Here is a 22,547-nt window from a genome sequence, read left to right on the forward strand (position 1 = left end):
TTCATGCTAATACCTCCAGTTCTATTCTGGAACCATAGATATCATGCTAATTTTTTCCCTTTCCATATTCATAACTCCTTTCTCTGACATGAGGTATCTTATTCCCCTTATCCTTTATGTATATATTTTTTAGATCAAAATCTCCCATATGTCAGCAATCTCCCATCACCACTTCTCTTGGTGGGACACCCTCCTTACTCTGCCCAAGCTCCATCGTATCTCCTTTTTACTCCACTGAGGCCCCTACACTTCATGCCGGACTACTGCTACTGCCACATTTAGGTTCAAACAAAACACATCAGCCTGCTTCCACTGCTCTGCCCATATGGATACCCTCCTTTTCCTGCTCAGGCTCCAAGGACCTGTTCTAGACCGCTGCCACCCCTCTATTCCCTGTGTACAGACACTCTCCTCACCCTGTTTGGCTTCAACAATCTGTACCTTCCTGTTAAAGAAGTCTTTACCTACACCAGGGGCATGGTGACATTCTGTCATTATTATCATCTAGAAATCTAATTTTTGTACTTCTCTTATGTTAGCAAACAGTCTGCAATTAATCTTAAGTATTGTACAAGGTAGAGGTAGGATTCATTTCATTTCCTGTAGGTATACCTAGTTGATCAAGTGGCAGTTCTTTTAAAACTTTTTTCTCACACTTTGTTGTAAATCTAGAGTCAGAACCTCAAAAATTTTTAAAAAGTGATATGAGTATTAAACTGAAAGTTGGTTAATATTTAAGTGATGCATTTTAAACTCATAATATGGAATTTAAAGTTTTTTTTAAAGGAAACAACATATAATTAGTGACTAGAGTCCCAAGCCAGATCTACAGACTGTACTTACAGATGATTTTTAATTGTTGTGTAATATTTAATCTTACATAATTATCATTATTTGTATACTTAACCATTCCAGCACCTTTGGATATTTAGGATATTCCACATTTCCCAAGTATAAACAGTGTCAGTAGAATGTATTAAGACTCTTAGAATATTTGTTTTTTAAATTGTTCACTTTCGGTAGATTTCTAGAACTAAGTCTAAGAGCTTACACTTTTTTAAGACTGTAGATAATTACTACTAAATTGCTTTTCTTAAAGTTTGTATGAATTTGTATATCCAACAACAGTGGGAAAGGACCTGTTTCCGTGCATTAAAATTTACTTTGAGATTTTTATTGTGGCAAAATATATCTGACATAAAATTTGTCATTTTAACCTTTTTTAATATATAATTCTGTGGCATTAATTGCATTCACAGTGTTGCAACCATCACTATTAGATTTCCAAAACTTTTCATGACCTCTCACAGACTCTGTAATCATTAACTTCCCATGCTCTTCTCTCCTAGCCTGGTAACTTCCATTCTACTTGCTATCTCTATGAGTACACCTATTCTGAATGTTTCATGTAAGTCGAATCATACAATATTGTCCTTTTGTGTCTGATTCATTTCACTTGAGAACATAATGTTTTCAGTATACATCCGTGTTGTATCATGAGTCAGAATTTCATTCCTCTTTGTGACCAAATAATAATTCATTGCATGTATATACAACATTTTGTTTATCCATTTGTCTGTTGATGGACACTTGGGTTGTTTCCACCTTTTTGGTTGTTGTGAATAATGCATCACTGAACATTGTGATGTAAAGTATCCAACTCCCTGTTTTCAGTTCTTTTGAGTATATGTATACTTAGTAGAATTGCTGGGTCATATGGTAATACTATAGTTAGCTTTTTTGAAGAACTATCAAACTGTCACATAGCAGCTTACACCATTTTAGATTCCTACCAACAGTTTTTGAAGATTACAGTTTCTTTACATCCTTGCCAATGCATTTGCTTTCTGTTTTTGTTTTTCTTTTTTTATTACAGCCTCCTAGTAAGTGTGAAGTGATTTATTGCTGTAACTTTGATTTGCATTTTTCTAATGAATAATAATTTGTTGAGTATCTTTTCATGTGCTTATTTGCCATTTGTATATCTCCTTTGCAGAAATGACCACCCAAGTCCTTTGCCCATTTTTTATCTTTTTGTTGTTGAGTTGTAAGAGTTCTTTATATATTCTGGCTATTAAACCCCCATCAGATGTATGACTTGTAAACATTTACTCCCATTTTGTAGGTTGTCTTTGCACTTTCTTGATAATGTCCTTTGGTAGACAAAATATTTTCATTCTGATGAGGTCTGGTTTATTTATTCTTGTCACTTATACTTTTAATATATTTAAGAATTCACTGTCAAATCTAAGGTCAGGAAGATTTACCCCTTTGTTTTCTGGTTTTATGAGTTCTAGTATGTATATTTCTATTCATTAATTTATTAATTTTTGTATATGATGTGAGAGTGATATAACTTCATTATTTTTGCATGTGGATATCCAGTTTTCCCAGCACCATTGTTGAAGAGAATCCATGCATTTTTAATAAATTTTGATTAACTGATAGACCAAGAAGGTCAACATTGTAATTTTATTTTGTATTTCTTTGTTAGGAAAAGCATAGTTTTGATTTCAGCAAATTTGTTCTTCCTGTTCTAAGTCTCTTTTAATGCACCTTGTCCTGTAATCAGTTGGATTTTAATGTTTCTCTTATACATCTAGAATATGTTATTGGTTAATAAATGTTTATGAATTAATCCAGTTAACAAGGTTTAGGACAAGTTACAAAACACGTCTTGTTTTACATTTACATCTTTGTAAAATTAAATGAATCAAGCCAGATAGAGTAGTTGAGTGTAAATATCAAAGCCCCTTAGTTTATGTCACTAGAGTTCTTTTTTAATTTTTTCTGGAATATGTGTGGCACATAATAGTTACTCAGTGTTAGTTGAATTAATGACTTTAAAGGCAGTTGTTTTAAAAGATTTATTATTTATTTGAGAGAGAGAGCATGGGTGCAGGGAGAGGGGGCGAAGGGAGAAGGAAGGAGAAACTTAAGCAGGCTCCCTTCTGAGCTTGGGGCTTCATCCCACAACGTTGAGATCACCACCTGACCCGAAACCAAGAGGCATCAATTAACTGATTGCACCACCTAGATGCCCGTTTGAAGGCAATTTTAAGGCAGTTTAGTACAGTTCTTAATAGTAGAGGTCAATAGCATAGATTTTTAAAAGTGATTAAATAGATTCAATTTTTAAGTCCTTTGAATCCTTTGTGAATTTCTAAGCCCCAGTTTCCTGCCTGATGGACTAATAAAATTGCTTTTGATTCCTTGAATGCAAGGAGGAAAGTAATCAAATAATATTCTGAATCCTGGAAAAATATTTTGTAGTCTTTGAAGTAAGTGTTTTGTCTCCTAGAGGAGGAAAATTGTAAGTCATTATCTTTTATTATTTTCATTGAAATATCTAAAAAGTAGTCTGTCATTTTAATTACAGTTATTAAAATTATTTTTAGTGGCATAATGATTTCTAAAATAATTTCTGGAGAGCATTTTCTCATTTAAATTGAAGTAACATATTAATATTTTACCTTTTTCTCAGTTATTTCTGAAAACTGTAATATATTATGACAAAATTTTCTGTTATGTGTTTTTCTTTTATTTTGGTATTTTTCCTGATTTTTTGTCATTGATGATTTTTAGCCAACAGAAGCTGTACCTCCCTCTTCTCCCACTGTCCCTGTGATCCCTGTCCTGCCAGTCCCTGCTGAGAATACTGTCATCCTACCCACCATACCACAGGTTTTTATTAGTTTCTTTTTTCTTTATAAACATTTCATTTGCTTTTAATGTTTCATTTGTATTCTTTTCAAGCTGTTTTAACTATTTCTTTGTTAGATTTAGTAATTCACTTTGGACTTCTCCTGGTGTTTTTAGGGAATTAAATATTTGGGATTTAATATAAAATGGGTTCAATATGTGTCATTTTTTTAGGTTAACTATGAGATAGGACACGTTTTAAACTTCGTAATATTGAACCTCCTTAGATTTGTTATCATGCATTTTGTATTTATAAATCTGTTTGAACCAGTTTTTATTTGCTTTAGGAAATTTTCTTTTTCTTTTTTTTTTTTTTTTAAGATTTTATTTATTTATTTAACAGAGAGAGAAATCACAGGTAGGCAGAGAGGCAGGCAGAGAGAGAGGGGGAAGCAGACTCCCTGCTGAGCAGAGAGTTCGATGCAGGGCTCTATCCCAGGACCCTGAGATTATGACCTGAGCTGAAGGCAGAGGCTTAACCCACTGAGCCACCCAGACACCCCAGGAAATTTTATTTTCTAAAGATAATAAAAATCTTTATCCTCATATTACACTGGATGTATCATTCATATTTGTTTCCCAATATATATTTACCTTCTTTGGAAATATTTCTTTCTCTGTCATTTGGTTAGATAACATTCATATTTGTCTGTTAAAAATAAGAGCCCATACATGTAAAGTATATTGGAACTCTGTGCTATCTCTGCAACTTTTCTGTAAATCTAAAATTACTCTAATAAAAGTTTATTTTTAAAAAGGTAATGTGTGTATACACACACACGGTGGAATATTACTCAGCCATCAAAAAGAATGAAATCTTGCCATTTGCAACAACATGGTTGGAGCTAGAGTGTATCATGCTCAGCAAAATAAGTCAGAGAAAGACAGATACCATATGATTTCACTCACATATGGAATTTAAGAAACAAAACAGATGAACGTTTGTAGGGGGTAGGAAAGAGAGGGAAGCAAACCATAAGAGACTCTTAGAGAACAAACTGAGGGCTGATGGAGGGCAATTGCAGAGTGGGGGATGAGCTAGATGTGTGATGGATATTAAGGACAGCACTTGTTATAATGAGCACTGGGTATTATATGTAAGTAATGAATCACTGAATTTTACTCCTGAAACCAACATTGTACTGTTTTTTTTTTTGTACTATATGTTAAAGAACTAGAATTTAAGTAAAAATTTGAAAACAAAATAAAAAGTAACGTGACAGTCAAAAAGTAAAATGAAATGCTAGACAAATCCTTCAGTAGTTCCAAGGGATGACTTAATAAGACATTACGTACCCTATAAACTAAGTCATCCAAAGTCAAAATAATGATAGTATTATTGCATATAATAAATAACTCAGATCTTGGTTGTATACAATCTCAGTCTCATTTAAAGTATAAATAAATGCATCTTTAGCTATTTTTACTATTACTGATGTGTGCATAAAATCTAGATAAAAATTGTATGTTTATTGTGTAAGTTCCATTGGAAGTAAAATGGGATATCAATTATTACTTGTTTCAGTGCCCTTCCCCTCCTAAAAAATGAAAATCAAGAGGGACATTATACAAAATAGGATTCTAGGGGAAATTACAGATACTCCACTAAGACTTCAGTCTGTGTTATAATGTTACTATTTCTACATAATCATTCACCCTTGTGAAAATCATTAAAAGTTAAATCGTTGTAAATGATAGCATAGATAAATCCAGATGGATTTTTTTCTCTGTGTTGCATAGAAGAAATTGAACTTATAAATAAAATATAATTCTAAGTAAGCAGCCTATGTTTTATTGTAATATTGTAATAATATAATATCTGTCCAAGCATCTAGGATTTAGTAATAACAATATTTTTTTAAAGTAGGGGATTTGGAAGTTTATTTTACTCTTGTCATTTCAATTCATCTTTTGATGTTAAAATAGTTCCTAAAATCCTTTTTTTTTTTTCAAAAAAATTTTTTATTTTTTATAATTTTTTATCATCTTATGTTAGTTACCATACAGTACATCATTTGGGTTTTTTTTTTTAATTTTTTATTTCTTTTCAGCGTAACAGTATTCATTGTTTTTGCACCGCACCCAGTGCTCCATGCAATCCATGCCCTCTCCAGTACCCACCACCTGGTTCCCGCAATCTCCCACCCCCACCCCTTCAAAACCCTCAGATTGTTTTTCAGAGTCCATAGTCTCTCATGGTTCACCTCCCCTTCCAATTTCCCTCAACTCCCTTCTCCTCTCCATCTCCCCTTGTCCTCCATGCTATTTGTTATGCTCCACAAATAACTGAAACCATATGATAATTGACACTCTCTGCTTGACTTATTTCACTCAGCATAATCTCTTCCAGTCCTGTCCATGTTGCTACAACAGTTGGGTATTCCTAAAATCCTTTGAAACTTCGTAGTAGTTTTTGTTCTTATGTTGCATAAGGAACCTGTCCTTTCCTGCTCAAAGACCTCTGACTTATTTACTCCAAGTGTACCTAACATCACACTATATTTGGAAATTGTCGAGACATTACATAGCCTTGTAGTTATAAATGAGAGGTCTTAGAGGCAGATAGATCTGGTTTGGAATTCTAGTCCTACCACTTTACAAGCTGTGTAACTCTCAGCAGTTTCCTTAACCACACTGAGCTTCTGTTACCTCATCTGTTAACACTGAAGATGATAGTAGTACTAGCTTGAGATGTTGTTGGAAGAATAATGGCATATATGCAGCTGGCACATAATCTTGGCTGTTCATATTATTAAGTGTTATCTCATATTTCTTTGAGACAGTAAACCAGGGAACAAGTTAGAAAAACAAATGAGGATATGTGCACAAGACAAAGGCTTATGTATTCTACTTTGCCTCATTTTAAGTTTTAAATACACTATGAAAGCCCATGTAGAGTAGATTAATCATTTATGTTGTATAATGTGAAAAACCTATAGGTGTGCCTCATTTTTCCGAATCAGTAAGTGCGTTCCTGATTAATGAAGTAGAATATGGACATTATAAAAATTAGTATAAGTGATTAAAATGTCCTCAAATAAATTTGAAAGCTATACTTAGATCTATAACCCAGTTTTAACACTTTAAATGGAAATAATTTTTCTTCTAAAGATCTACTACTTTACATTTTAGATGCATCAGGATGTAATAGAAATAGAAGTAGAAGACATAAGGTTTGGATTCGAGTCCTACCTTTGCAGTTCAAACAAGTTACTTAACCGCTCCATTTTATCCTCCCTTCATCTATTAAAATGGAGGATAATGCCTCTCTGACTACTTTTAAATGCTTATTATACTTTTCAGAGTACTTTTATATTGGTCTTTTAAATTTTTAAAAGCTTTCCATAATAGGAATTATTAGGCTTATTATACACAGTAGTACAGAAAAAGGCATAACGAATGCTTGAAGTTGCATGAAGAGCACAGACTTTATAGTGAGACCTGACTGCCACCTTCTGGCCTCACCCCTTTCTGGCTGTGTGACAGTGGAGAAATGACTCAGCTTTTAATAGCCTCAGTTCTCCACATAGATACTGACCTATTAAATATCTTTTTTCCACCCCAGAGTAAATACTCTGCTTTAAAATCAGATGCTTTAGACTCTTTACCAGTTTTGTGGATCTGTCATGTAATTGTTAAAAGTGACTAATTTGTGTGTGGAAAATTCTTTGTACATATTCATATATGTGCTTCAGAGGGATTGGTGTTCATTCAGTTTTTTGTTACTATTCCAGTCATATCATTACTAAGATGAATATAACATTATTCTTGTCCTCCAGGAGCCTCCTATCTGTCCAATAGACAAGTTAACAATTCCCACGTGACATGAGAGTAGTTACATAAGAGGTACAGCCAGTGCAGACCATTTTTAATTGCTTTTGGACTGTTCAAGTTTCACAAAACATCTGAACATTGAATCTCAAATCGCTTGATCATTAGTATAACCTAAAGGATGACTTGATATATTTTCATTTTACTGGTAGTCTTAAACAGAATACCATACTTCGAGTTACCTTGATGAGCCTTTTTAACCACACATTAATATCTGACTGCGGTGCCCTTATTCTATATGTATTTTGAGTTTGTTTTGTTTTGTTTATTCTACATTATTTTCAGATCATTTCAGATTTAAGAAAGTTTCAATAATAGTGCAGTGAATTCCCATATACCTTTACCCAGATTCCCCAGTTCTTAACATTTTTACCTACCATATTTGCTTTATCATTTCCCTTCCTATATATTACTTTTTATGAATCATTTCAAAGGAAGTTTCTCTCATGTCCCTTTTACCTCCAAATACAAATGCTTTATAACACTAAATGTTTTTTCCTAAGAACAGAAATATTACCACAGTACATGAGCTACATCAGAAAATGAACATTAAAATAAAATTAGTGTCATTAATCGGCAAACATTATATTTTTCCATTTGCCCCAATAATGTTCTTTAGAGGAAAAAAAAAAATAGGTCCTTTAGCCAGTCCAAGATTTCACATTGCCTTCATGACACTTTAGTCTCCGTAATCTGGAGTAGCCCCACTGTCTTTCATGAATGTGGCATTTTAGAAGAAAGCAAGCTAGTTATTTTGTAGAATATGTTTCAATTTGTCCTTAATGCATTTGCATAATTAGTTTGAAGTCATATATGTTTTCCAATTTTTTTTGTTGTGGTAGAATACACATAATGTAAAATTTTTCCATTTTACAGCCATTTTTAAGTTTATATATCAGTGGTATTTAAGATTTTATTTATTTGAGAGTGAGCAAGAGAGAGAAGACAAGCAGGGGAAATGGCAGAAGGCAGAGGGAGAAGCAGGCTCCCCGCTAAGCAGGAAGCCTGAGGTGGGGCTCCATCCCAGGACCCAGGATCATGACCTGAGCTGAAGGCAGACACTTTCTGAGCCACCTAGGCACCCCTACCTATCAGTGATATTAAGTACATTCATATTGTTTTGCAACCATCATTGTCATACATCTACAGAACTCTCTTCATGTTTTCATATGTGAAAAACTGACTGCAATCATTGTACTCAGTGGTGAAAGACTGAAAGCATTTCCTCTAACAATATGTAGAAAATAAAAAGTGATGTTACAACTCTTACAATATTAGCTTTTATAATTGCTCTTGTATTTATCTTTACTGAGATCTTTATTTCTTCAAATACCTTGTGTTACTCTCTCGTGTCCTTTAATTTCAACCTGCAAGACTCTTGAGCAAAGAATTTTGTTCAGGGCAACTGTACTAGTGATAACTGAACCGCCCCCCCCCCCCCCCCGCCACCCCAGCTTTTGTTTATCTGGGAATATTTTAATTCCTCCCTCACATTTGAGGAACAGTTTTGCCAGATACAGGGTTCTTGGTTGACAAAGGGTTTCTTTCTTTTAGTACTTTAGATATATTGGCTCACTGCTTTCTCACTTTCAGAGTTTCTGGAACGCTTCCAGAGTTCAGAGAAACATGTTGATAATCTTGTTGAAGATCCCTTGTATGTAATGAGTCACTTTTTTCTTGCTGCTCTCAAAATTCTGTGTTTTTGTCTTTCAAGAGTTTGATTACAATATGTCCTAGTGTGAGTCTCTCTGAGTTCATCCTACCATGAGGTTGTTGAGCTTGGATGTTGTTCTTCATGTCTTGTTATGGTTGTTTGTTGTTATCATCAAATTTGGGAATGTTTTGGTGATTATTTCTTCAGATATTTTCTCTGCTACTTGATCTCTCCTTTTCTGGGTCTCCCATGATATATGTGTTGGTCTGCTTCATGGTGACCCAATGTTCCTTAGTGTCTGGTCATTTTCTTTAGTCCTTCTCTTTCTTTTCTCAGACTTAGTAATTTCCATTGTCCTGTCTTCAAGTTCATCAATTCTTCTGCTTACTCAAATCTGCCTTTGAATTGTTAATATTGAATTTTTGATTTATTGAACTTTTTTGCTTCAGAATTTCCTTTTGATTTTCCTTTAGATTTTCTATCTTTTATAGATTTTTCTATTTTATCTTTTATAAATTTTCCCTTTTATTTTTTTCATTTTCTTTGTTCACCTTCTCTTTTAGTTCTTTGAACATCTTTCATATGGTTGTTTTAAAGTCTTTGTGTAATAGATCTGGCACCACGTTTTTTTAAAGGCCCTTCCTTCCTTTTTTTCTTTATCTTCTTTCCTTCATTCCTTCCTCTTTTCCTTTGAATGGACCACACTATATTGTTTCTTTGCATGCGTTTCGATTTCTTTGCTGAAAACTGGACTTTTGACTCTTAGGATGCTCTAACTCAGGAAATCAGATTTTCCTCCTTTCCTAAGGTTTTATTTTTATTTTGTTGTTGTTGTTTTGGGGCTTTTTAATTGTTGTAGGCTATCTCTGTGCCAAGAATCAGTCTGCAGTAGAAACTTAAGGTCTTCCTCAGGTCTTTTTTTTCCTGCCTGCCCTTGTGTATGTGGTTGCTTTTGAATATCCTAGTCAGTGTCTGACTCTCAAAAGGGGAAAAAGAGAAAAATGAAATGGTGAGAGGAGATGTTTGCCCTTTAAATCCTCTGGAGTCCCTTCAACCAGAGGGGGAAAGACTTGTATCAATTATGGGCAGTTCAATAATGGCCACTGCGTCTTTGCACCCCAGTGATCAGAAGCAGGAATTAGCAATCAGAGCACAGATCCCCTATATTTGGAGGGTAATTTTTGTTTGTTTTTTTTCCCCTCCTGGGTTGTGTAGTTTTTGTGCCGGCTGCTCCAGGAACACTTCCCCAACTAGCTGTTACAGGGCAGAGGATGGGAGTTGAATAGCTGCTACTGTGCTAAGAGCTAAAATTGCCTGAATTAACCACAGTTTGCCATCCAGTACTTCCCCTGGAAGTTGCAGGCCTTCAACAGACTACTATGGAATTCAATACAATTCCAAATTTGTTACATCACATAGATTCTGCCTGCCAGTACAGTTATTGTCTGTGTGACAAATTTGTGGTACTTCCTATTGTGCCATCTTCCCAGAATCCATCCTATTTATTTTTAAATACACTCTATCTTACATTGATTCCTTAAGTGATAGCATTTACTTTTTAATGCAGTATGTCTCAAATTAGAATCTAAGATGTATTCTCTGGGGTTTGTGAGTTCTTCATATGAAAAACACTTGTTTATAATTTAGTAGGGGAGAAGGAGACAGACATTAAATAATGTAATAAAACTTTGATAAATGGTAAAAGGAGAAATACAATGCACAGCATTAAAGTATTTTCTAAACTCCTAATTTTGGCCTGTTTTTAAATAACTGGATTTAAGAATTATTTAAAGGTTTTTTAAAAAAAATGTAATACTGCTTTTTGAAATTTTATAAGGATGCTGCAATGTGTTAACAGCAGCAATCCCTGTGAGACCCATTATTAATGAAATAGAATACTAAAAATTGCATGAGCAGAATTATGCTTCTTAAGTCTTGTTATTGATACTTGGTCAAATTCTTTAGGGGTTTACTAGTACCTCTTTTTTAGAATATTCCTGTCCCTTTACTAACCCCCACCCCATCTCTAATTATATTATAGGACTTCATTATAATCCTAGTTGAAACATACACAATAGTATATTAGATTATAATATACTAATGTATTAATATATACTAATAATGGATTAACAGTAGGTTCCTGTAGTTTACAGTAAGTTTTCCTTTGTATTTGCTGTATCTTCACATAGTCCTCTTAGGTAAAGACATGTGTTGCTATCTCTTTATAGATGAAATAAATGAGTTTAAATATCACTTGTGACTTACCTGTATAGTCAGATTTACTTGAATGGTGGAGTGAAATAGAGACAGCACCAGAACCAAGTCTTTTGGTGTCCCTTGAAGTCACTTGAAGCAAGATGCAAGGGAAGGGGTTTCTTCATTTGAAATAACTTTCAAGTAGATTCTTCTTAAGTCTTGTTGTTGTTTAATTGATTGCTAAGTAAAGCTGATAATTTCATGTCACCTGTTCTGCTACTCACTGTCCCAGTTACAGATCCCAAGGTCTTAAACTAGACAGATTTGCTACCATTTCTAATTTCAGTGCTCTTTACCTCAGCTTTTTCAAAGTATGTGCTTTCTGGGGCCAGATTTTTCTGCATCGCTTCCTTTAGAAGTACCCCGTTCTTTAACTTTGGTTCTAGGGTGTTGTGTCTTTCTGAATTGTGTATCATACCCTCCAAACCCATTCAGATTGTCCTACCCATTTATTTCCATTCCTACCTCCTCCAAATTGGAGAGCTAGGGAATATTACTTTCTCAGAAACCATTTCTGTATTTCATAATACAAATTATAATTAAGTAAAATTACTAAGTAAAAATAGAATTAAGTAAATTATTATTAAGTAAAAGTATAGTTTGTTCCAAGTTAAATGTCTTAATTCTGTACTTGCTAATACAGTCTTAAATATTTTTATCTTTATTTTAGGCAACTAGACTTGAGACAGACATCATGCCTCTTGAGCTTCCTTTTTTTATAGGCTCTTATTCGAGACTATTTTTTATGACCTGTCTTTTTAAAACAGCTAGGTTTTCTTACCCTGACATTACTTTTGGTTGAAATTCTTGCTTAATCCCCAATGTGAACACTCTTGTTTCTTGTCCAATTTCATGTTATTACCATCGTTTCCCTTCAAGTATGAGCACTCACTCATGTTAATTCTAAAGATACATCTAAAAATAACTTATTGTACGTATATTACCATGTTCCTCAAGTCAAAATTGCAAATTATTTCACTAGTCTATATTTTTTATTTTGAACAGAATTTGAAAATTAAAGTCAACTTTATGGTGTAAATGCTAATATCTTAATAGCAAACAACTCTGACCTGTAGTATTTTACAACTGCCTTAGTTATTAACCTCCTACAAACTGAGCAGTTGACTCAATATAATTTTTTTGCTTTACTTTTTATTAAAAATTTCAAAAATACTGGGGCACCTGGGTGGCTGAGTGGGTTAAGCCTCTGCCTTTGGCTAAGATCATGATGTCAGGGTCCTGGGATCCCGCCCAGCATCGACCTCTCTGCTCAGCAGGGAGCCTGCTTCCCCCTCTCTCTGCCTACTGCTCTGCCTACCTGTGTTCCCTCTCTGTCAAATAAATAAATAAAATATTAAAAAAAAATACATACATGTAGAGGGAATAGTACAGTGAACTCTCACATATACTCATTACCGAACTATAACAAATCATTTACTCATGTGTGCTCATATGACCCATAATCCCTCCCATTTCTGGCCTCTCTTTGTCATTATTTTATTTTGAAGTAAGTTTAATACTTTATATCATTTTGTTTTTGTATATTTCAATATCAAATAGACTTTTTATAGGACTAGAATCAAAAGATAACTTCTATACAACGATGATGGTAAAAAACAACTTTTTTCACTGTATGTCTGTTAATAAATGGGCAGAGGGAAAGCAAAAGGCTTTGTTGCCATAATTTTTGAAGAATGTAACTTCTTTTGTAACTTTAAGTACCCTTTTCTTTCTTGCCATCCTCTGTAATTGCTTAAACAAAATAGGGTGAGGTTGTACCATTAATTTTTTTGTTGAAGTGAAATAATTTGAGGAATCTCTATGGGTCATTGGATAATTTCAGATATAAAATCTCAAATGTCTGTAAGTTGACTACTTTTACTTGAATAATAATCGTACAAAGAGTATTTGTATCATGTTGATTAATTGAATTTAAATTAAAAATTTGAAAAACAAATAGTATTTGTATTTATTAGGTTTGGTTTTCACTAAATTATTTGAAGGTAGATTATTACAGTCAAAGGTAGGACCTGCATATAAAGTAGTTAATGTCATGTTTATATATAATAAGGTATTCTCATTTTTAACCTGCTGTTTCATGTAGCCTAAATGTGTATTATATAATTATTTAACCATGCAACTGTGTTGTCCTTACGCATTTTATCATATCATCCAGATCTAGTTCTTTGCCAAAAATAGTGTAAAATATTTGAACCTTTTAGGAAAGCCCGTACACTTGGAAGAAAATGGTTATTCTGTGTATAATGTTTCTTTCACACAGTTTTTATGTTTAATTCTTTAGTTAATTGGAATAGCAGAATTATTAGTGTTCATAAACATACCTCCTAAAATTTGCTTAAAGGATAGTCATTTTTTTTTATTCTAAGAAAATGTCATTTGAAATGGTACTTTTATACTCTTAAATATGCAGGAGAAAGATGATTTTGAGGGGAATCATGTCAGTTTTCTGGTATGTTTATGATATGTTCTGGTATGTTTTTCATTTGGTATTGATTGCATTTTATTCCTTAAATTTTATTTCATCTACATAATAATTTCCAGGTCAGCCAGAAAACCAAGCTTCTTTCAATCCATATTTAATCAGACATATTTATTCTACTTGGGTTTTTTTGCTGTTGTTTTGCTTTTGGTTTTTTGACTCTTGTTATTCTGTGAGTGGTAACAGGTGGTAAGCAATAATTGCAACTGAAAATAGAATTTTTTTCTGGGTGATAAAAGATTGGAATCTTCCTGATATCCTTGGGAATAGAAAAACTAATGATATCTGAGCAACCTGGGAAGAGTTCTTATGCAAAGCATATTTGTGGATTTTTTAAGAAGACTGGTAAACTTCTTTACAAATGTTAAGAAAATTATGTCTGTTTTAGCAGAAATAACTTATTTCTCAAAAGCAAATTTAGCTGTTTATACTTAATTCTTTTCATCTGGTGCTGGAAACTGGATTCATTGATTAACATATGGAAAGCTCATATAAAATTATAATTTAAGAAATAGCAGATCTTTCATTTGCTTCTGACATTTGTGAATGTTGATATGGAATGTGTCGATTTTCCTGTTAAGCTAACACATTTACAATACTTATCTTTAAGGCAAATCCTCCTCCAGTACTGGTCAACACAGAGAGCTTGGAAACGTCAACTTATGTAAGTCCAATTTCCTCCACACATTTAAATAATAACTCTTTTCCTGTTCAGTTTTTGATACATATACAAAGATCACAGCTTCATTTTCTTTAATACATTGTATTTGTGTTGTTCTTTCACTGATCTGTAATTGTTAAAGTACATGAATCAATACGTTTTGATTTTTTTTTCCCCATACTTAATGAAATAGAAATTTATGGTTTATGGGGCGCCTGGGTGGCTCAGTGGGTTAAGCCACTGCCTTCGGCTCAGGTCATGATCTCAGGGTCCTGGGATCGAGTCCCACATCGGGCTCTCTGCTCAGCAGGGAGCCTGCTTCCCTCTCTCTCTCTGCCTGCCTCTCTGTCTGCTTGTGATCTCTGTCTGCCAGATAAATAAATAAAATCTTTAAAAAAAAAAAAAAAGAAATTTATGGTTTATTTTTAAATTAAAATGGTCAGTTTTCACTAAAGGCTATATTGACCAGTGGTCACTTACACAGTGCCATATATTCAGTCATTTTAGAAATCTAGTTGAGTGACTAGATTTTTAGTACCCAGGTTTATATTTATACTCAAATATTAGTTATATAACTTCATACTGAATTGAGTAGTACTTCTCTATAAAATTACTTTGTTAAAAAGCCCTTAAAGATAAGCACCCAGAGGGCACCTGGGTGGCTCAGTGGGTTAAGCCGCTGCCTTCGGCTCAGGTCATGATCTCAGGGTCCTGGGATCGAGTCCCGCATCGGGCTCTCTGCTCAGCAGGGAGCCTGCTTCCCTCTCTCTCTCTCTCTCTGCCTGCCTCTCCATCTACTTTTGATCTCTCTGTCAAATAAATAAATAAAATCTTTAAAAAAAAAAAAAAAGATAAGCACCCAGAACAGCAGAATCTAATCCAACATTTTTTACTCCAGAGGAAAATGTCTTTGGAGATGTTTATGTAGAAGTATTTCCTATGCTTTTTTTTTTTTCCATTCAAATGGTACATAATTTTATAGACTGTAAAAGTTCTTTTTTTCCCATTTTTAAATAGTTGATTTCAGTTTATACTTTAAAACACTGCCTAATCCAAGGTCATGAGGACCCTTAGGTTTTCTTCTGAGAGTTTTATAGTTCTAGTTCTTACACTCAGATCTTTGATCCATTTTGAGTCAATTTTGTATGTTGTGGGAGGTAAGGGTCCAACTTAATTCTTTTGCATATGGGTACCAGTTGTCCTGTCCCATCACCATTTGTTAAAAAGACCATTTCTACATTGAATGGTCTTAACATCTTGTAGGAAATCAGTTAGTTATAAGTATATGGGCTGAAGCACCTGGGTGGTTCAATCCATTAAGCATCTGACTCTTGATTTTGTCTCACATTCGTTAATATCCAGCCCTGCGTCTGCCCTGGTTGTGGATGAGAAGCATACTTAAGATTCTCCCAGGGTCCTGGGATGGAGCCCCACTTTGGGCTCTCTGCTCCGCAGGGAGCCTGCTTCCTCCTCTCTGCCTGCCTCTCTGCCTACTTGTGATCTCTGTCTGTAAAATCAATAAATAAAATCTTTAAAAAAAAAAAAAAAGATTCTCTCTCTGTACCTCCCCCCAACTCTGCTTGCATGCATGCTCGATAGCTGTCTCTCAAAAAAATATATAAATATAAAAATATATGGGTTTATTCTGAATTCTTAATTCTCTACTAGTGATGTTTATGTGTATCCTAATGCCAGTACCACATAGTATTGATTACTGTAACTTTGTAATATTTGGAATCAGAAAGTATAAGTCCTGCAACTTTTTAAGTTTGTTTTGGATATCCTGGGTTCTTTTTGTTTCTATATGAATTTTAGAATCAGCTTGTCAATTTCTGCATACAAAAAAAGGACAGCTAGGATTTTGATAGGAATTGATTTCAGTCTGTAGGTAAATGTGGGCAGTATAGCCATCTTATCAATATTGTGTTTTCTAATCCATGAACACAGGATGGCATTCTATTTGTTTACATCTTTGTTTTCAGTAATGTTTTAATTTTCAGTGTACAAGTCTTAAACTTCTTTCACTTAACATTTATTCCTGAGTATTTTACTCTTTCAATGCTGTTGCAAATGGAATTGTTTTCTTAATTTTATTTATGGATTTTACATTGCTAGTGTATTAGAATATAACAGATTTTTAGGAATTCATTTAGAAATATAATAGATTTTGATCTTCTGTCCTGCAACCTTACAGAATGTATTTATTAATGTTTGTGTGTAGATTCCTTTAAATTTTGTATATAAGACTGTGCCATCTGCAAAAGGAGATAGTTTTACTTCTTCCTTTTATAATCCAGATTGATTGATTGCCCTGGCTAGAACCTCCATTACAGTGTTTAATAGAAGTGTCAGGGGCAAATATCCTTTTCTTGTTCCTGATCCATGGTAAAAAGCTTTCAGTCTTTTTCTGTTAAGTATGATGTATTATACTCAATTTTTAGTGTTAATAGATACAATTTCATTGGCATTGGGGTTGGTTCGGTCTCTGTGCATTCCTGCTCTTTTTTTTTTTTTTTTAAAGATTTTATTTATTTATTTGACAGAGAGAAATCACAAGTAGGCAGAGAGGCAGGCAGAGAGAGAGGAGGAAGCAGGCTCCCTGCCGAGCAGAAAGCCCGATGGGGGCTTGAACCCAGGACCTGGGATCATGACCTGAGCTGAAGGCAGTGGCTTAACCCACTGAGCCACCCAGGCGCTCCCCTGCTCTTTTTTTATATAGTGAAAAATATTAAGGGAAGGCAAGTTAAAAACAAAAATTCTGAGTTCTTAATTGGTTTCAGTAATAAGATGGAAATGAAGTAATTTGGTGAAATTCTCATCTGTTTGTCTTTTTGTTTTCTTTAAGATATCCTACAAATAGTGAAGGTTAGGAAAATTCATTCAGTTTGACTTTGGTAGTTTTCTTACATACTTAGAAGCTTCTTCACTTTCTCCATATATAATTGATAACTGCCAATATTTTTTTTAAAGATTTATTTATTTATTTGAGAGAGAGACAGTGAGAGAGAGCATGAGCAAGGAGAAGGTCAGAGAGAGAAGCAGACTCCCCATGGAGCTGGGAGCCCGATGCGGGACTCGATCCCGGGACTCCCAGGATCATGACCTGAGCCGAAGGCAGTAGTCCAACCAACTGAGCCACCCAGGCGTTCCAACTGCCAATATTTTTAAATCAACCGAAAACATTGCTGTTCATTGTTTAATAAAATCTTATAAGTACATTCTTTGAGGTTAAGACTTTTGTATTTAGTTTTGTTAATTTTTCAGTAGGAAGAACATTTTCTTCTTCCCAAATACATTCTTGTTTTTAGGTTCTTACCTTGTGATGGTATAGACTTTGATATTTTTATTTGCCTGAAATTATGCATTAATAGGAACTATGAGTCACATGACTGTTGATAAAATCTTTACTTCCAATAGATTAATCTACAGTTAGAAGAATTAATTACTGAATTGAACCTAAACAATAAGTAATTAGTAAATTAGGCTTATTTTAAAATCTTCCTTTGGAGAAGTCTTATACTGATTATGTAATAGGATTTGTCGGTCCTGTTCGTATATATTGGTAGAGGCTGATGAAAAAATGAAAATCTTTGGGCCTATAAGGGACTGAGGACATCTGTGTTATAAATTTTCCTCTGCCTCTTAATGGCATGTATGTACCCATAATTAAAACAAATTGTATTAAAAAGAAAAAATTTTTACAGGTTAAAAATTAATAAGTGCTCTTCCAGTATACTAGCAGCAACTAACTGTAAATAAGTCCATTAAATCTATCGACAAAAATATGAAGTACCTAGCAGTCAGCTTAACAGGAAATTATAGCGTTTATAGTAAGAAAATTATAAAACTTTGCTGATGGCTTCAAAGAATACCTAAGTAAGCAGAGAACAGATCTTATTGCTGAGCAGGAAGACAATGTAGAGATCATCATTTTCCCCAGATGAATTTGGTCTACAACCAGTTATAACCCCCCAAAAGAGAGAAGGGGGAGGTGCAGGGACAGGGGTGGAGAAGAGGGGGGGAAAGGGATAAGAAAAAGAAAGAGGAAGAGTTTTAGAATTTAGTTTCTCTGTTGTACTAACCACTTCAGTCACCATATGTGGGTAGTAACTCCTGTATTGGACAAGGCAGATGATAGAACATTTTATCATCACAGAAACTTCTATTGAACAGTGTTGATTTATAAAAAAGTAAAAACTCAAGAATATTCAAGTAAAATTTAAAATAAAAGTAATTGTGAGAGATTTCCCTAGCAAATAATAAAACATATTATAAAATATCATTAATTAAAACAGCATAGTTTTAATTAACTGGATAGATCAGTGGAATACAACTTAACCTAGACATATGTTATATAATCTGATTTTCTTTCCTGGTCAAGTTTCTTTTAGATTAGTTGCTCTTAGTTATAGCTTTATAGGGTTTTTTCTCCATAAATGTTAGGATTTTTTTAAATGTTTAAGAATTTACCACCTATTCTTAAATGTCTTTGTAATTTGTGCCTTTTATCCAGACGCCTGCCATAACTTCTTCACCAATATACTTTTCTCCAGTTGTTCTTCATTTGTTCCATACTACCATAGTTCCTTTTCTGGAAAATCTTTTAAACCTATTTGATGCTCAGAAACTTTCAAGAATATTTCTCATTGCTTACTACAGCATTCAAGACCTTTCATAGTCAGGCCCCAGTTGACCTCTAGTTTCCGCTCCAGCTTTGATCCCCTACACAATCCTATTTTGTTGATAGGCCTAAATTCAAAACCTGGAAAATACTAGCAATGACAGTTCTCAGGAAGTATTCTAGATCTACTCTCTTTTAAAGAAGAAAAAATTATTTTGTAAATAATACATTCATTTTGCCTAAAGATCAGTCTCCTCTGGTTTTATTCCCATGTTACACCTCCCCCATCCTGCTAATTGAGAGTAATAAACCTTATATAATAATACAAATAATATATTAGTCAAGCATTTCTTTCCTATTGGAAGCCATATTTTGTAAAGATATAAAAAGAAAACTAAGCAAACCAACCATTTTGTAGTTTTGCTGAAAAACATATTGCTGTTAAAAATATTACAGCACCACTGGGCGCCTGGGTGGCTCAGTGGGTTAAGCCGCTGCCTTCGGCTCAGGTCATGATCTCAGGGTCCTGGGATCGAGGCCCGCATCGGGCTCTCTGCTCGGCAGGGAGCCTGCTTCCTCCTCTCTCTCTGCCTGCCTCTCTGCCTGCTTGTGATCTCTCTCTCTGTCAAATAAATAAATAAATAAAATCTTTAAAAAAAAAAAATATTACAGCACCATTGTTTTTTTTCACTTTTACTGTTAATGAAGTGCTACCTACAGAGCAATTTGTAGTTTTGGTAATGTACTCTTAGCATTTTGAAGCCCAGTTTGAGTATGTTTAAAGTTGTTATCAAATTGTTTTTATATACAAAATTATCAGACAGTTTTAAGTTATGGAGGGTTTAAGACTAAAGTCATTCAGAGACCCTCTGTTCTTCTCACTTTTCACCTTTTTAAGATCACTCTGTGTTACCTGGAATCCTCACCAGCTCTCAATGACTTAGCATTAAATTAAGCACTAAGCATATTTACCATATATTTACCTTTCAAGCAGGCTTAATGGTGAAAATCTCAAATTTCTTAAAACAGAAATCATAAGGTCACAGTATAGAAATTTTACTTATAAACACCAAAAGGGCCATATAAGCACACTTACATTGGAATGTTTTCCAGAATAAAATTTCAGAGTATTTGGAAATAAACAAATGCACAAAAATAGAGCCCAGTGTAGCAGTTTTGAGATTTGGCCAAAGCCACTTGCTAAGAAAAATTTATTAACTTTAATGGATGTTTTTAAAAGAGAAGAGTAATCAGCATAAATGAATTGGGTGTTCACCTCAAGAAGCTTTGAAAAAAATGTCTAAGGAAAGAATAAAGAATTGATAAAAATAAAAACAGTAAGTAATAGCACAGAATATGATAGATTAATTAGTATTAAAACTACTTTGATAAGGACTGACACTTTCAGCAAGTCTGAGCAAGGAAAAATAAAGGTGATACAGATAACCTTTAGAATAAGGAAAGTGGTATAGCTGCAGATAAGGGTTTTATTTTTCTCATAAAAAAAGGACTTCCAGTCAAGTTGGTAGGATATGTATATGTATAAACCTCCTGCATTCTAGATGCATAGAAATCTGTTAGGAGGTGGGGGAGGGACATTAAAATATCCCCTAAACTGAGAAGGCACTTTGAGAAGAGAAAATGAAGCAGGCCGCTCCATATAGTTTACACAGCTCTGTTCAGGATAACTTACCGACAGAGAAGGGTGGGTTTGGGTGGACAATCCGAATTGTCAGCAGCTGCATGGCTGTTCTCCCTGAAGTCTGACCTTGGTTCACAGATTTTGTAGAGTGAGGGGACTTGCAGAAGAGCATTGTAGTGAGATCGAAGGGTTCACATGCACCTAATTGACCACTAACCTTTAATTGGATTTTGTGGTGCCATCTGTTCATCAGAGAGGGGAAAGACCATATTGTCTCTTAACAGATTTGCCGGAGGCCAAAGCAAGCCTCCCCATATCCAGGCCGTGGTGGGGATTTCTAAGACATGTATATTAATCTCCAAGGGGCATGGTACTTGGGGTGCCCAGAAGTCATCAAGCAAAACATAAGAACAAGATGGAGGGCCAAAGATGGAGTCAGTATTGTCCACACTCCTACAGAATGAAAGATTAAACAAGAAGAGAGAGTGTGTGTGTGTATGTGTGTATGCATTCATAACATAATCTCAAAAACAAGGAAAAAAAGCTATTTAGGTAAGAAAGAGAGTTAAGAAAGTAGCAGTTGGGTTTGAATCAATTAGAGCCATAGAACCCAAAAGGTAGAAGAGGTGTTTCAGAGGCCCTCAAGAAAAAACTACTGGGCCCTGAACTGGACCTGAAATAGGAGTGCTTTCTTACAGTATGGTGAAGAAAGCAAAGTAGCTTACATAGATATCATTATTCTGTTGTTTCATTATTCTATTGATGTATATCAGACCACCCTGAAACTTCAGTGGCTTAAAATACAGTTCATTATTCTCACAATTTTTCGGGTTAACTGGAAGGTTCTTCTGCTTCATATTGGCTGGGACACTGGAAAAGGCTGGAAGATCCAAAATAGTCTCATTCATGTAACTGGCAGTTGATGATTGTTGCTAGTTAGTGCAGCTGGGGCTTTTGGCCAAGGGCCTTAATTCTCCTTCATTTGAATCTTCCATAGGCTGTTTGATATTCCTCACATTATAGCTAAGTTTTTTTTTTTTAAAGATTTTATTTATTTATTTGAGAGCAAGAGAGCATAATCGGAGGTGTGGGGGGAGCTGCAGAGGGAGAGAGAGAAGCAGGCTCCCCACTGAGCAGGGAGCTGGATGTGGGGCTAGATCCCAGGATCTCATGACCTGAGCCAAAGGCAGGTGGGTAACTGATTGAGTACCTTCTAAGACAAAGGCAGATATTACAAGGCATCACATGACCTCGAGAACCCACACAGCATCATTTGTGCCACATTCTTTTCAACAGCTCATCTGGGACCTGCCTAGATCCAACGGAAGGAGAAATAGATGACATCTCTTCATGATAGGATGGTTTAGCCATGTTGCTAAAGAACATTTAGGATGAAAGATGGGAGGCATCTAGAGAAATTTGGTTTATCACAATCCCTGTTTGACTTATCAAGTATTTTGCACAACCTCATATCAAAAATGTTTAAAGCAATGGCATGAACCTGAATTAATCCAATTCCAAGGATTATTTACCTTTCAACAGTGGCCCTCACTGTGAAAATTACTACTTCCAGGAGGGAGTAGGGAATAAATTGGAAAGAATAAGATAAAGTACTTGGTTCTATAAGATGTGAGCAAGAACTTGAATGGGGAATCAGATTTGGACATGAAATATTTAAGT

General features: G+C 34.5%; 1 protein-coding gene across 11 annotated transcripts in view; it reads left to right on the forward strand.

Annotated features, from left to right (window-relative positions):
• The window catches only part of DLG1 (discs large MAGUK scaffold protein 1), a 259,278-nt gene that overhangs the window by 131,273 nt on the left and 105,458 nt on the right, over nt 1-22,547 (forward strand). For 8 of the 11 annotated variants that reach the window (XR_007128143.1, XM_047733750.1, XM_047733758.1 and 5 more), the window contains 2 exons: nt 3,586-3,684; nt 14,554-14,607. Coding sequence is in view for 10 of the 11 variants with exons in the window: in XM_047733750.1 (XP_047589706.1) it covers nt 3,586-3,684; nt 14,554-14,607 (153 nt within the window). In the remaining variant the exon portion in view is untranslated. The remainder of the gene's footprint in view (nt 1-3,585; nt 3,685-14,553; nt 14,608-22,547) is intronic. The other 3 variants (XM_047733790.1, XM_047733783.1, XM_047733799.1) reach the window with 1 other exon arrangement.

Source organism: Lutra lutra, chromosome 1 (genome assembly GCF_902655055.1).
Source record: "Lutra lutra chromosome 1, mLutLut1.2, whole genome shotgun sequence".
Lineage (NCBI taxonomy): Eukaryota > Metazoa > Chordata > Mammalia > Carnivora > Mustelidae > Lutra > Lutra lutra.